Here is a 15,345-nt window from a genome sequence, read left to right on the forward strand (position 1 = left end):
TCTGGAGGGTTTTTCTTTAACGTAAGAAGGCACCCTTACAAAACCCAGCATAGCCAGAGGAGGACCACAAGCTGGAGACCGCTGCTATGCCGCACATTGTACCTTTTTGCTGCTTCATTATATTGGATTCCCAGACAAATATTTAAAAGCATATTAAAAGTATATCTTTGAGAAAATGTGAAAAAGGAAAGATGTAAAACAAACCAAGCAACGTATGAAATGGGATTTCAATCCGTATTTTTGGTCTGCATTTTATTTATTTTTTTCGGATCGGATGCGGACCCATTCACTTCAGTGGGACCACAAAATATACGGACAGCACACCGTGTGCTGTCTGCATCCGTATGTCCATTCCACGGCCCTGCAAAAAAAAAAAAAACATGTCTTGTTCTTGTTCATTTTAGCACAAGGATAGGACAGTTGTGTAGAGGTCAGGACGTTCCGTTCCGTAAAATGCAGAACACACACGGCCAGTATCCATATTTTACGGATACACAATTTGCGAATGCAAAACATCCAGTGGTTGTGTGCATGAGGCCTTAGTGGTAGTTTGTAGTAGTCTACCAATTGCTGCATAGTAAAGGGTATAGGAAGACGGCAGGGCACATTTATCAAGCTTGTCTTCTTTAGGCCTCATGCACACAGCCGTGGCCCGGCCCGCAAACCCATTCACTTGCGGTGTTCTATATTTTTTTTTTTACAGTGCGGACGGATCACGGACCCATTCAAGTTGAATGGGTCTCGATCCGTCCCGGCAGCCGCATGGAAGTTGCCTGTGCATTGGGGACCCCAAATTGCAGTTCCCAATGCACGGAACGGCCGCACAACGGCTGTGTGCATGAGGCCTTAGACTGCAATTAGACTTGGAGTAGTGGATGAATGATGCAAGGCGTCTTTGCATTAGGTCTCTGGTGGTTCAATTTCAATTAGACTGCAAAAATAGTTGCACTTCACCACTCAAAACTGACGAATAAAAATGAGTGGAGTAAAAATTAGAGCTGTAAAAAAAAAAGGCGCACCTACATAAATGGATCAAAAAAAGTAGTAGAAATAAGACTTTTTTTTTTTGCAGAATCAGTCTAAGGCTACATGCACACGACCGTATGTGTTTTGCGGTCCGCAAAAAAAAAAAATGCCATCCGTTTGTTTTTTGGCGGATCCATTGTAACAATGCCCAAAACGGACAAGAATAGGACATGTTCTATTTTTTTTTTTTGCGGGGCTACGGAACGGACATACTGGTGACACGAATGAGTCCACATCCTATCTGCAGAAAAAAATAAATGGAACGGACACGGAAACAAACAACGTTCATGTGTATGTAGCCTAAAAAGGTAAAATAAAAATTATTGGGGCACATTTACTAAATTCACCACCCGTTTTCATGAGTGAAAAGCCTGTTTCTTATTTTTTAAGTCACATTTACCACCTGTTCTTGTTTTAAGACAAATTCAGAAGTTTTCTAACTTTTGCGCCTAATCTCAGTCCAATTTACGTAGTTGGGCAAGATTTGGTTGTAAAAAATGGGCTGGTGTACTTTTCTGTTTCTGTTTGGAGTGGCGAGTTGTACCACATGGAGACATGCGCCAAAATTCAGCTCACTTGCACCACCTTTTTAGGGCTCATTCACACGCATTTTTTGCGGCTCGGGTGCGGACCCATTCATTTCAATGGGGTCGCAAAAGATGTGTGCTCCCCGCATCCATTGCTCCGCAAAAAATTATAATGTCCTATACTTGTCCGTTTTGCTGACAATAGGCATTTCTATAATGGGCCGTCTGTTCCGCAAATTGCAGAAGGCACACGGGCGGCATTCGTGTTTTGCAGACCACAAAACACGGCACGGTCGCACGAATGAACCCTTATGCGCATACTATTTAGACCAGTTTAGTGAATTTGAAATCGGTCTTACAAGAAAACAACCACTAGATGTCAGACTTAGGCCCCATGCACACGGCCGTGTTTCACGGCCGTGTGCGGGCCGTGGAACCGCGGCCTGGATCCCTCCTGAGAGCAGGAGCGCACGGCGTCACTGGTTGCTATGACGCCGTGCGCTCCCTGCTGCCGGCACAGTACAGTAATACACTGGTATAGATCGTACCAGTGTATTACTGTATTGCGGCGGCAGCAGGGAGCGCACGGCGTCATAGCAACCCATGACGCCGTGCGCTCCTGCTCTCAGGAGGGATCCAGGCCGCGGTTCCACGGCCGTGTGCATGGCGCCTTAAAGGGAGTCTGTCACCACTATATGACCATGTACAGCACTTACATGGCGCTGTAGCACACCTATACATGATTCTAATGGTACCTTTGTTATTTTGTTTAGACATCCAGAAGCAGGAAAAACGACGATTATTTCATATGCAAATGAGCACTCGGAGGTGCCCAGGGGGCGGTGTTCCGTGTGTAGGTGCCCAGGCTGCTCTGCCTTTTTACCCATTACTCCTCCCCCAGCCTCTTCCTTTGCACGCCCTCTTATTCCCTTGTATCCTCCCTAGGTCCGGTGTAACGTTACATTACCCATTTCCCTACCTCCTAACTTCCGGTCGCACCGCTAATGACGTGAGGAGGCGTTCCTGAGTTTTGACGATCTGCGCATGGGCAAACGGACAGTTTAGGGAAAATCTCACAGCGGAGTTCAGCTGCACACCGGGACACTGCGCAGGCGCCGGAGAGCCTCAGTAGGGAAATATTACGGGCCAGAAGATCCAACTCCAGAAGATCCATCCGATCTCCGCGCCTGCGCAGTGTGGGGGTAGGGAGATCTCATGGCCATATTTTCTGTTAAATAAATATTTTTTGTTTCACGGATCATTAAGAAGAGATTCTTTGAAAATTATTTTTTAGCTGTTCAGGTTCAGTGAAACACTGACAGCAAAAAACAGACACATGGACCCAACACAGATCCTTCACGGACGTGTGAATGAGGCTTTAAACCATAAAAAACGAGCTTAGTAAATGTGCCCCAGCATTTATTTTTATTTATTTTTTAAAATAGGTGCAAACACCATCATAAATATGCCCCTATGTGTATCACATAACATAATGCAGTACCAGCTCAGTAGTTGAGACTTTTACAATCTCTTGTTATACGGGGCAGAAATTGACTTATGGTGCGGTTTTCAAAATCTGCAGCATGTCATTTGTTTGTGTGGATTTTCAGTACAGATTTCACTCTTTACAATGCAGAGGGTGGGATCTGGGGCACACGGCCGTAAGTGTTTCGCGGTCCGCAAATTGCGGATCCGCAACACACGGATAGTGCCCGAGTGCATGCCACCATATTTATTTTTTACTCCTGAAGAAATGTTCTATCCTTGTCTGCAAAACAACAACCCCAGCAAAAACACTTTAGTAAATGTACCTCACGAGTAGGTGGAAAGCTTCCATGACCCCTGATAAACTCTCCAATCTGGAATGGCTTTGGTTTCTTTCCAGATCTGTAGATCTGCTGCAGGATAGACTGCTGTATCTAGTAGTCCATCACTAATACTGTACATATCAATAATGCTGCACTATTCTACAAAGCAAAAATCTGGCAAATACTCTTCACAGATTTTTTATAGAGACATAATGCACACATCCAGATTTTTCATCCCTCTGCTAACCACATTTTTATGGATAGCACACCGACGTTCATTTCTATGTGGCCATGCACACATCAGTGGGGCACATTTCCTAAAGTTATTTTTTAAGTCGCATTTATTGCTGAAGTTGTGCCTGTTTTGTAGGCTTTTGTGCCTCATTTGCCTGTTTTGATTTTTTAGACTAAGGCCTCATTCAACTTGAATGGGTCTGTGATCTGTCCGCACCGCAAAAAAAAAATAGAACATGTTCTGTTTTTTTTTGCGATGCAGAGGCACGGACAGAAACATGATGGAAGCACTCCATGGTGCTTCCATGGGGTTCCATGCCTCCATTCCACATCGCAGCTCCGGATTGCGGACCCATTCAAGTGAACGGGTCCACATCCGTGATGCGGGGAGCACACAGCCGATGCCTGCGTTGTGTGGACCTGCTCTTTGCGGGCCGCAATATGGCCACGGCCGGGCAACTGCCGTGTGCATGAGGCCTAACTCAGATGTTTTCTAACTTTTGCAACTTTTTTTCTGACCTATGTATGTAGGTGCGTTTTTTTTTTGGTTTTTTTTGCGCCTGAAGTTATGACAAGGCACAGGCAGTCCATGCGCCTATTACCAGGTGTAAATGTTAGTAAATTTGCTGGTACTGATGTCCAGACCCAGCCCCTGCCACTCCCAAGTGTCGAACACAGGACAAAAACGCTTGTGACAAAACAATGTCACACAGGCGTTAAAAAAGTAGCAAAACAGGGCCTTACGACTTTTTATTTTTTCACCAAAAACTGGTGTAGGGCAGATAGTAATTGACCGCCAGGGAGTATTTACTTAGGACTTTGACTGCGAACACTGCGGGGAAGGTCTAAGAAATTGACTGCTATGGACAACTTTTTGGCCAGTTTTCACCTTTCATTTTCCAGAGGAAGGTGGAATTGGACTGGTTGCTGTGGGCAACTAAGCCAATTTTCATTTACACCATTTTTGATAAATCTCCCCTGCAGTGTTTTAGACCACACGGCTCAGGATTTCAATATACCTCACCTACACAAGCTGTGTGGCCTAAAACCAGATTGCAAAACCGTGACAACTCATGGTAAAAACGTGTACAGTTTTGTAACTTTTTTTTTCCCCACACAAAAAAAAATATATACACACCCTAAGAGTCCATTCACACGTCCGTGAATGTGTCCGCACCCGTTCTGCAATTCTGTGGAACGGGTGCAGACCCATTCATTCTCTATGGGGACGGAATGGATGCGGAGAGCACACTATGGTCCACGGCTCCGAAAAAAAAAAATAGAACATGTCCTATTCTTGTCCGCAATTGCAGACAAAAATAGGCAGTTCTATGGGGGGTGCCGGGCGGGTGTATTGCGGATATGCAATGCACTACGGACGTGTGAATGGACCCTAAAAAGGTAGTAGGAGCATCACTTTTAGCCATCATTATCCCCCTGTGTTCTATCATATCAATTGGAGAAGAAATGGCAGGCGTGGTTTAGGTTTTGGCTATAGCACGTCAGCATGATTTTTGAAAATGTCATATAAGATGTGGCCGCCACAATGAAATATTCTAGAGACCCATTCTTGTACATCTCCATTATTCTCAATCTACATAAAAGAAAGCTTAATATGAACACACACAGTACTGTAGTGTGTGAACCTGGCCTAAAACGGTCACTTACCTTACAATGTAGGAACATACTCTGGAGTCATGAATGGTGTCATTTTGATCATGTGAGCAGCAGGACACTGGAGGGAGATTTATCAAACTGGTATAAAGTAGACCTGGCTTCCAAAGGAACTCAGAAAAATGAAAGGTGGAATCTGATATGGGCAAGTGAGCCAGGTTTCCTTTACACCAGTGTTGAAAAATCTACCCCAAGGTTGTGCAGGTGGAGCGATGAATGGTTGAGAAGTCCACCTGTGATTACACACCTCACCTCACTTGTGTAGGATGAATGTTAGAAAGCTAACAGGGTTAAGCGTCCTACCTTATATAAAGCAGAGCCCTTTCATATTGCCAGATTGGGACTGTGGTGGGTTATACTAGATAGGGCTGCATACAAGATGTATCAGTTAATGAATACATTTGTTAGCTGCTTTTTATCTCATTTGCCTTTCCCCATTCAAGGTATTCTATGGCCTGGGCAGAGGAGTGACCTCAGGTTTGGTTGTCTGTGTGGAAGGAAAAAGGGATTGCTGTACTGTTCTGATCAGGCTGCCAGTGTACCATATTCAGGCCATAGTTCACATCTAGGCCCAGTAGCCTTTCTTTGGGGAATAAGTACTTGGTTCTGGGCGGTCTGGCAGTTTTTTGACTTGCACATTTGTTCTCCATTTGTGTTGCAGAGGAGCCTAGGTTTCCCCAAACCATTTAACCATTTGGATGTCATCATGCAGTCAGATACAAAGGGGACAGAAGATCATTGCTCTAATGCTGAAATGGTTTTTGGCTTCTCCACTGAGGTAGACTCCACAGTTGGGTTTTCAGAAGTTAAAGAGGAATTTGAACCTCCTCCTCAGTTAGGGGATGATAATTTTGATAGTGGTTTGGGAACAGTTATGCTAGGGCAAGGTTCAGACCAATTTTTTGTAGGTGAATTTGAATTCAGGCCTGAAATTCTATTAGACTGTACAGAGTGTTCAGGATTAGATCTAGACCAGACCTTTGAAGAAGACTTGCTAACTGTTTTTGAAACAGGAGGTGGTTCCTCATTTGCAGTTGGGGAATGTCAGACTGATGAAGACATGAATAGTCTCCTTGAATACCTAGATGAGTCAGTGGCCTCTCCTATGAATTTTGGTAGGCCTATTGATTCAGATGTGTGGCTTCCCTTAGAACCTGGTGGGGAAATGGTTTCTGCACCTGTAAGATGGTCAAAACTTCATCCTGTGAGAGGACCTCTAAGGGTTGATTTAGGCTTTGAAAATTTCTCAGGAATGGAATGTTATGGAATTGGAAATCATTTAGGCCGAATTATAATAAATACTAGTCCAGACCCAGAGATCGGAGTCACAGAAGGAGGAAGTGGCAGTGACGAGGACTACAGCAGGCATGAGAAAGCCGGGTATTTTAGTTTTAGTTTTCTGCTTTATAACATTATGTGTTTAGGTTAATGGGCCTAAATAATACTATATACTACACAGGTGTTATTGTAGGCCTCACATGTTTGTCCATCTGTACGTTACATGGCCTCTAGTTCTAGCACTGCATACTACAGGCTGCAGCCATAGTCCTTTTTTACACAATGGAAATATTGAGAAATGGGAAGGTGGGGGCTGGATAGTCTATAAAAAAGTTTCTCAATGTTTATTGCACTCATTCCTGGCACTGGCTGTCCGATCACATGTAAGACTAACTACCTGGGAACCAACAGCTTGTGACCGCACATCTAACAGATAGCAGTGTGTCAAGATGGGGAAGTGCAACTTTGAGACACCACATAATTCACTTTAGCTGTTGGATACCATGGGAGACACTAGTGAAGGCTGCAGCTTTGTTTCAGTATTGTGCCAGGCTATGAAATTAGTACAGTGGAGGTCATGTTTTTTATGTGGCTAATGTTTTTCTCTGCTCTCCACTTAGGTGTTGCCGAGATATTCGGGCCCAACACATTTACTGGGGGAGATTTATCAAACTGGTGTAAAGGAAAACTGGCTCAGTTGCCCATAGCAACCAATCAGACTCCACATTTCATTTTCCAAAGGAGCTCTGAAAGATGGAATCTGATTGGTTGCTATGGGCAACTAAGTCAGTTCTACTTTACACCTGTTTGATAATCTCTCCCACTATTGTTTACACCTGGAAACAAGCATACTTGTAGAGTGAAAACTACTGCAGTCAGGGGCTGGAATAGTTTTTACTCCAGGTTCACTGAGTGGTAATTTATGACTAGGCCCGAGCCTTGTCATAAATTAGGCACTTTATCCACCAGCGCTAGGGGTGAAATTAAAACCAGCGTTATGCTGGTCTTTGTAAATGATCCCCAATGTGCACTCGGTTATTAAGTTGTTAATTGTCCCCAACATTTTCTTAGTTTGTGCTCTTTTCTGGGAAAGCTGAGTGACAAACCAATATGGTCACCATTACAGCTCACTCGGGGCACAGTTTTCATAGAATCCTGGACTGGAAATCTGCCTAGTCCTGCAGTGATCCTGAAGCAAGAGCATGCCTCATTCACACGTCAGTGTTTGGTCAGTGATTTCCATCAGTGACTCTGAGCCTAAACCAGGTGCAGATCTTTCCCTTTACCTTATGTCTGTATAGCCTCCATTCTTGGTTTTGGCTCATTCACTCACCAAAACACTGATGTCTGAATGAGGTCTAACATTGGAATATTTGTGTGGAAGAGATGGTTGGTCCCCCTTGTGGGAGCAGTATTCACAGCCAAATAGCTTCTTGCCCAGCTGTCTGAGTAATAGTGGGTGTGTATGATGTATCTATTAGGGCATGTCCACCCTTGGCAGATACAGGGTGCAGATATTCCACCACAGAATTGCAGAACGGAGGGATACGGACCCATTCAAGTTTAATGGGTCTGGATCCGTCCCGGAGGCCTCATGAACATTCTCCCTTCGTTGGGGACCGCAAATTGTGCATGATCCCTTAGGGCTGTTTCACACGAGCGGATGCCGTGCGTGACATCCGCTCCGTGAATGACAGCCAAGACCCGATGCAAACTGCAGAAGCACGGAGCAGTAACATGACTGATAATGCTCCGTGCCTCTCTGTGACCTCTTTACTACGAAATCGCAGTGGCAACTTTATCTCACTGTGATTTCGTAGTAAAGAGAGGCACGGAGCATTATCAATTATGTTACTGCTCCGTGCTTCTGCAGTCTGCATCGGGTCTTGGCTGTCATTCACGGAGTGGATGTCACGCACGGCATCCGCTTGTGTGAAACAGCCCTTAGTGTGCTGACACGCGTTAAGGCTTTTGCAGTTTTTAAAGCCAAAATCAGGTTGGATCATAGGAGGAGAGAAAATATTTAGGACACAACTGGTGTTGGCTTCAAAAACTGCACCCTTAGGCCTCATGCACGCAAGTTTTTTTTATTTTATTTTTTCGTTTACGTTCCGTATACGGAACCATTAATTTCAATGGATCCGCAAAAAAAAGGAAGGTACTCCGTATGTCTTCAGTTTCCGTATTTCCGTTCCGTTCAAAGATAGAACATGTCTTATTATTGTCCACGTAACGGACAAGGATAGTACTGTTCCATTCCGCAAAAAATGGAATGCACATGGACGTCATCTGTATCTTTTGCGGGTCCGTTTTTTGCAGACCGCAAAATACTGAAAAAGCCATACGGTCGTGTGCAATAGGCATTAGTCTGCTGCTCCTAGGTTTGAACCCCTTCTAGTGTTAGGATAAATTTGTATGCAGCGGCTATGGTTTTTATAGGTGAAACAGTTATTCCATCTCAAAATTTATGCCATATTGCTAGAATATGCCACAAATGTCAGCGTTTCAGGTCTCGAGTGAAGAAAGAAGAGCACACTGTCCATGCGCAGCGTCCTTACATTCACTACTATGGGATTTCCAAAATGGTCAAACAAGCGCCCTTGGCTATTTTTTTTGAAGCTCCCATAGCCATGAATGGAGGTTGGCGGCTCATGCATGTTGTGCTCTACCTTACTTCAAGCGCCTCTTCCTAGAGAGAGATGCAGGTTTCACCTCTTTGTGCCATATCCGATCAATACGCTGTAAATGTTGAGGTGGCACATCCCCTTTACGTAAATCTGTATAACCTGTAAAAAGCGCATCTCCATCAATAACTACATCCGAACTGCATTCCATTTTTCCATGAACATACCCTATGGCTGACCTTTTGTATTGACTCTTGGTATATATTAACCTGTTTTCCATGATATGGCTTGAATGAAATGAGGTGGTGCAGGAGCTGAGCTTTGTGCTGTCCACGTGACATGTTTTCAGAGGATTTCACAGAAATTGAACACTGTGAACACTAACAGGAATGTGCTACATAAGTGAGTTGAGACCAGTATAATCCTTGTGACAGACAAGTTTTAACATGGATTGTGCACAGTAAGGACTGGCTTATACAGAATCCCAAAGTGTCTATTCTCTCTAGTAGTCTTAATGTCTCATATTTTCTACCTTTACGCTTTACGCCAGGCCCATTAAGGCAATGTCACATAGTGCAATTTTTAATTTTTTGCAGACTAACAACGTAAGGGTTCCGTTGCCGTATTGCGGACTGCATATGCGGATCCGCAATACACGGACACCGTTCCGTGTGCATTCTGCATCACGGATGTGGACCCATAGCCTTTAATAGGTCTGCAAATCCAGAGATGCAGTACGTAGTGCTTCTGTGGTGTTCCGTTCCGCAAAAAGATGGAGCTTGTCCTATCTTTTTGCACACCGGACGGATTGCGGACCCCATTCAAGTGAATGGGGTCGCGATCTGCATGCGGCTGGGCCCGGGCACAGAGTCCTTACGTTCGTCTGCAAGAGGCCTAAAGATGTAACTGAAATACTTCACTCACAATATAAAGTGCCATTCGGCACAGGTGGTTTTAATCACAGTAGTTCGCATAAAGTGGTCATTGACCTGCAGCTCCTAATAGTAGTGGGCATGTTGTGTTAGACAACTGCTCACATGGTGCAGTACTGCGTGGTGGCCTTTGTGGCGCTGTTCTGGTGGGTTGGTGGGACGCAGTGCCATGGGTGGCATTGTCGGACAGCAGGGCTGCTGTTTGACTCCTGGGTACCGCCGCCTACTAGGGCAGTGCCACTTTGTCACCGCATTGTGCTGCACCTTTTTGTCAGAGTAGGTCCCACTCAAAGAGACTACCTTGGCGTGGTGAGTGGGCTTATGCCTTTTGATCAAAATGTACCCTAATGCCTCTGTTACAGCATGCAGTATGGGGGCTGTACACTTTAAAATGGCGCCGAGAAGCGAGTTCAGATCAAAGCATAGCATTGTGGATGTGCGATCCAGTTGTGTTTTTCTCCCCGTGATAATAGAGTGCCAGGGACTGTATGGCCTAGGGTTATGCTGTGTTCACATCCGCACACTGTAGATTCAATCGCTGGATAAAATAGTGCAGAATGCAGTAAAATGAGGAATTTCAGTAAGTGGTGTTGGTCAGTGTTTTAAATATTCTGTTGCTATGACAGGTGTGAATAGAGCCTTGAAGGAAACTGTCATAGTACATATAGTCCAATCTGCAGGCAGCATGCTATAGAGCAGAAGGAGCTGAGCAGACTGGTATAATTTAATAGGGAAACATTTGGCTCCTGCTTGGCTTCTGACAGCCGCCACGCGGATGAAAACATCCAGTGACGGGGAGAGCAGCCAATAGCAGGCCACGACGGGGACCGCGATGCTAGGGAGGCTCGTCCCCATCACTGCCTGCTGTTGGCTTTTTCCATAAAATTATAGCTATATATACAGTACCAGCAAGGTGCATGGGATTAGACAAATCTCATGTACATGTAGCTTTTTTTTTTTTTTTTTTCTCCGTGCAGAAACTGACCTGTTCAGATTTAGAAATCCACAGGATGTTAATTCTTTGTGTGGCTGTCACACACAGGCCTCTGGCAATATTGCATCAAATCCAGAACATTCTCAATAAGTAGCACATGTATTTTAATGCAGAGGAATTTCTGCAAGTCCACCCACACCCGTGTGCGGGTAGTCTAAGGGCCTGTTCACATTATGTTTTTCTGACTGAATTTTGGCATGGTCACCCGCACCAAAACTTTGCCAGTTGATCACGCGGTTTATTTCCACGGTAGGCGCCACTGAAGATCAGAGGGACATGTCCTTTCTCACTGTAGCTTTAAACCGCCGCTATGTGATCATCAGCGCTGCTGCCGTATGATTTTCTGTTTGCATTAGAAAATCTCTCCCAGCTGTCTCTCTTGCAGTCCTGGAATAGACTAAGGAAAGTAATAAAGTATTGAGGCACTCAGTTTGTTTTTTTGCAATTCAAGTGAGGTTTATTTCATAATCTCTGCATCATCCATTCGCCCGTGGTATATATAAGCGTCAACAGAATATTTCTGACCAGACGTTTGTCACGGTGGACCTTCATCAGTGGTCATGTTATCTGAGTGGTGGGTAGCGGTATTCTGGGGCGCTGGATGCAGATTATGAAATAAACCTCACTTGAATTGCAAAAAAACAACCTGAGTGCCTCAATACTTTATTACTTTGATAAACGGCATAACAAGCCCTTGATTGGCACCGGTGACACCCTTGAACAGAGTGCGGTTCCTCACTTTACTACAAGACTGGAATAGACTAAGGCCACTTGCAGACAAGCGTGTGTCACTCTGGGAGTCCGCAGCGCAGCTCCCAGCCTGACCTCCCAGCACTGACTGGGTCGCATAGCATTTTATTGATTTCTGATGCTATATAACCCTTAGAGGTCTGGAATGTATTGGATAACACTGACAGGATTATGTCAGTGTCATCTAAGGCTACTTTCACACTGGCGTTTTGGCTTTCCGTTTGTGAGATCCGTTCAGGGCTCCCACAAGCGGTCCAAAACGGATCAGTTTTGCCCTAATGCATTCTGAATGGAAAAGGATCCGCTCAGAATGCATCAGTTTGCCTCCGTTCCGCTTTAGAGGCGAACGCAGCTTTTTGGTGTCCGTTTGACGAAACTGAGCCAAAGGATCCGTTGTTCTGACACACAATGTAAGTCTATGGGGACGGATCCGTTTTCACTCACACAATCTGGCACAATAGAAAACTGATCCGTCCTCCATTGACTTTCAATGATGTTCAAGACGGATCCTTCTTGGCTATGTTAAAGATAACACAAACGGATCCTTTCTGAGTAGATGCAGACGTTTGTATTATCTGAACAGATCAGTCTGTGCAGATCCATGATGGATCCGTACCAAACGTGACTGTGAAAGTAGCCGAATACATTCCAGGACTGTAAGGCCCCTTGCAGACAAGTGACTATTCCGCGTGGGTGCAATGCGTGATGCAAATGCATTGCTCCCGCACGGAATACGGACCCGATAATTTCAATAGGTCTGTGTACACTTGTGCGTTGCGTGAAAATCGCAGCATGTTCTATTCTGCTAGTTTCACGCAACGCTGGCCCCATAGAAGTAAATGGGGCTGCATGAAAATCCCATCCGCAAGCAAGTTCGAATGCTATGTGTTTTTCACGGATGGTTTTCACTGGACCTATTCCGCTTAGGCTAGTCTGCAAGAGGCCTAAGGGTTACATGGCATCATAAAGCAATATAATGCTATGTGACCTTGAGAGTTCAGGCCAGGAGCTGCGCTGCGGACTGCAAGGGCCCAAGTCCTCTTTTACACAAGTGAGTTTTCTGTGCAGGTGAAGTGCACACAGCACCCGCGCTGAATCCTGACCCATTAATTTCTATGGGTCAGTGTACATGATTTTTTATTTTATTTTTTAACGCATCATTTCTGCGTTGTGTGAGAATTACAGCGTGTTCTATATTCTGCAATTTTAACGCAGCCCTGGTCACATAGTGAATGGGGCTTCAGTGAAAAATGCATTGCATCTGGATACAGTCTAAATGCAATGTGTTTTTCACTGATGGTTGCTAGAAGAGTTTTAAAGTATATGCATGCCAATAGTCTATATCAGGGATGCCCAACCTGCGGCCCTCCAGCTGTTGCAAAACTGCAACTCCCAGCATGCTCTGACAATCTACAGCTATCAGCCTACAGCAGGGCATGGTGGGAGTTGTAGTTTTACAACAGCTGGAGGGGGCCAAAGGTTGGGCAACCCTGATCTATATGGCCTTATGGGAAGTACAGAAACCGCTTAGTCTAAAATTTGGACTGTTTCTGAATAAACATCTGTCTGATGGATAGATCATACATTTTAAAGAATTTTTCCAGGAGTATAATATTGAAGACCTATCCTCAGAATAGGTGATCAATATCTGATCAGTGGAGGTCAGACTCCCAGCACCCCCCACGGCCTCTTCCTAGGGCAGTGATGTCACAGTCGTCAGTCACCTGGCCTGTGTGCAGCTCAGTCCCTTTCAAGTGGGTGTCAGACGCTCACCAGTCAGATATTGAGGATAGGTCCCTTGATTGCTGTACTGTATTACCCCTGAATACAATGCAAGCTGCCATGAACAATGCCGGTATGCTTCTGGTAGTGGAGGGACATTGGATCGCTATTGCAGGTTTGAGTAATAGAAGGAGCAGTCACCCCTGAGCCCTGGTGCCGGATGGGGCCAGAGGGCTATCTTCTCCAACGAGACCTCAATATAATGCACATAAACCACATCATAACTGTATCTAGAACAAGCACGTGGTTTTGCTGCAGTACCACAATGTTATTTGGCTGGAGGTTTCTTTTTTTACATGCATGCCAGTAAAAACCACAGAGATGGTTGCCACAGCAGATCTGATGGACCATACCACAGCAGATCTGATGGACCATACCACAGCATGTGCACTGTGTGTACAGCAGTACAATATTTTGACAAGACACAATTTTGTGTGAGGTAGAATCTGTCTTCTATAATTTAATTCTTTATTTCATACTGTCTTGCAGTGGAGCAGCCACAAGTGGAGGAGAGAATGACGGGGATGAGCTTGACCAGGACTGGAAGTCCCCAGACCCAGAACTTATCCAGAAACTTGTTGTGCAGATTGAGTACTACCTCTCTGATGAGAACTTGGAGAAAGATGCCTTTCTGTTGAAACATGTGAGAAGAAACAAGATGGGCTTTGTCAGTGTTAAACTACTTACCTCTTTCAAAAAGGTATCTTGAGATTTGAGCTTGAATGCAGTCTGCAATATCGAATAAACGCCTACATGTTCCTATTAACTGAAGGGGGTAGAGATGGAGGCTAGAACAGGAGAAAAAAAACGGATCCGTTTTTACTGACACAATCTGGCACAATAGAAAACTGATCCGTCCTCCATTGACTTTTATTGGAGTTCATGACGGATCCGTCTTGACTATGTTAAAGATAATACAAATGGATCCGTTCTGAACGGATGCAAACTGTTGTATTATCTGAACAGAGAACAAAACGCGAGTGTGAAAGTAGCCTTACTAGTGGGGAAGGAGCTTGTTGGTAAACCCTTTAATGACCAGGCTTGAAAAGGCCTTAAAGGGGTTCTGCACTTTAACTGATCTATCTTCTGGATAGATCAGCTTCTGATCGGGAGGGGTCCAACACCAGGGACCCCCGCCGATCAGCTGTTTAAGAAGGCATCGGCGCTCCAGCAGCGCCGCGGCCTTCTCACTGTTTACAGCTGGAGACAGTGTTCTGCTCCTGATACAGTGCAGGGGCAGGAGCTGTCATCCATCGATGTGCGGCGCTTCAGGCAGAAACACAGCTGATCGCATGATCAGCTGTGTTTCTGCCTAGCAAGACGGGAGCCGCAAAACTAGGTTTGGGGGGCTGCATGGTGCCTGCAGGCCGCGGGTTGTGCACCCCTGGTTTAGAGGGAGCATTGGGTATGACACGTATTTTAACCATATTGGGAGCACCCACAAGTGCAGAGGGGCCTTTGTTAGCGTTTTGAACAGCCGTCTACAGTAACAGTGGTAACATGTAGCTTTACTTATCAAGTATTGATCCTTCCAGTACAGTCGCCCTTCCATGGCCTCAGTAGTAGCCTGAATTACAGGAGCTGTCAGGTCTCCAGGCATTCCATGAACTAACATTTCTGTCTTTTCTTAGAACTGCATAGTGCCGTTCCTCTGTTATTGCTCTTACAAATTTATGAATAAGCTGACAGCTGGATGTTTCCATTCCCCTTGTAAAG

General features: G+C 45.0%; 1 protein-coding gene across 1 annotated transcript in view; it reads left to right on the forward strand.

The window, feature by feature from the left end:
* Positions 1 to 15,345, forward strand: part of LARP6 (La ribonucleoprotein 6, translational regulator) — a 46,759-nt gene that overhangs the window by 26,645 nt on the left and 4,769 nt on the right. The window contains exon 2 of the mRNA XM_044283301.1: positions 14,119 to 14,329. Within this exon, the coding sequence (XP_044139236.1) occupies positions 14,119 to 14,329 (211 nt within the window). The remainder of the gene's footprint in view (positions 1 to 14,118; positions 14,330 to 15,345) is intronic.

Source organism: Bufo gargarizans, chromosome 2 (genome assembly GCF_014858855.1).
Source record: "Bufo gargarizans isolate SCDJY-AF-19 chromosome 2, ASM1485885v1, whole genome shotgun sequence".
NCBI classification, from domain to species: Eukaryota; Metazoa; Chordata; class Amphibia; order Anura; family Bufonidae; genus Bufo; species Bufo gargarizans.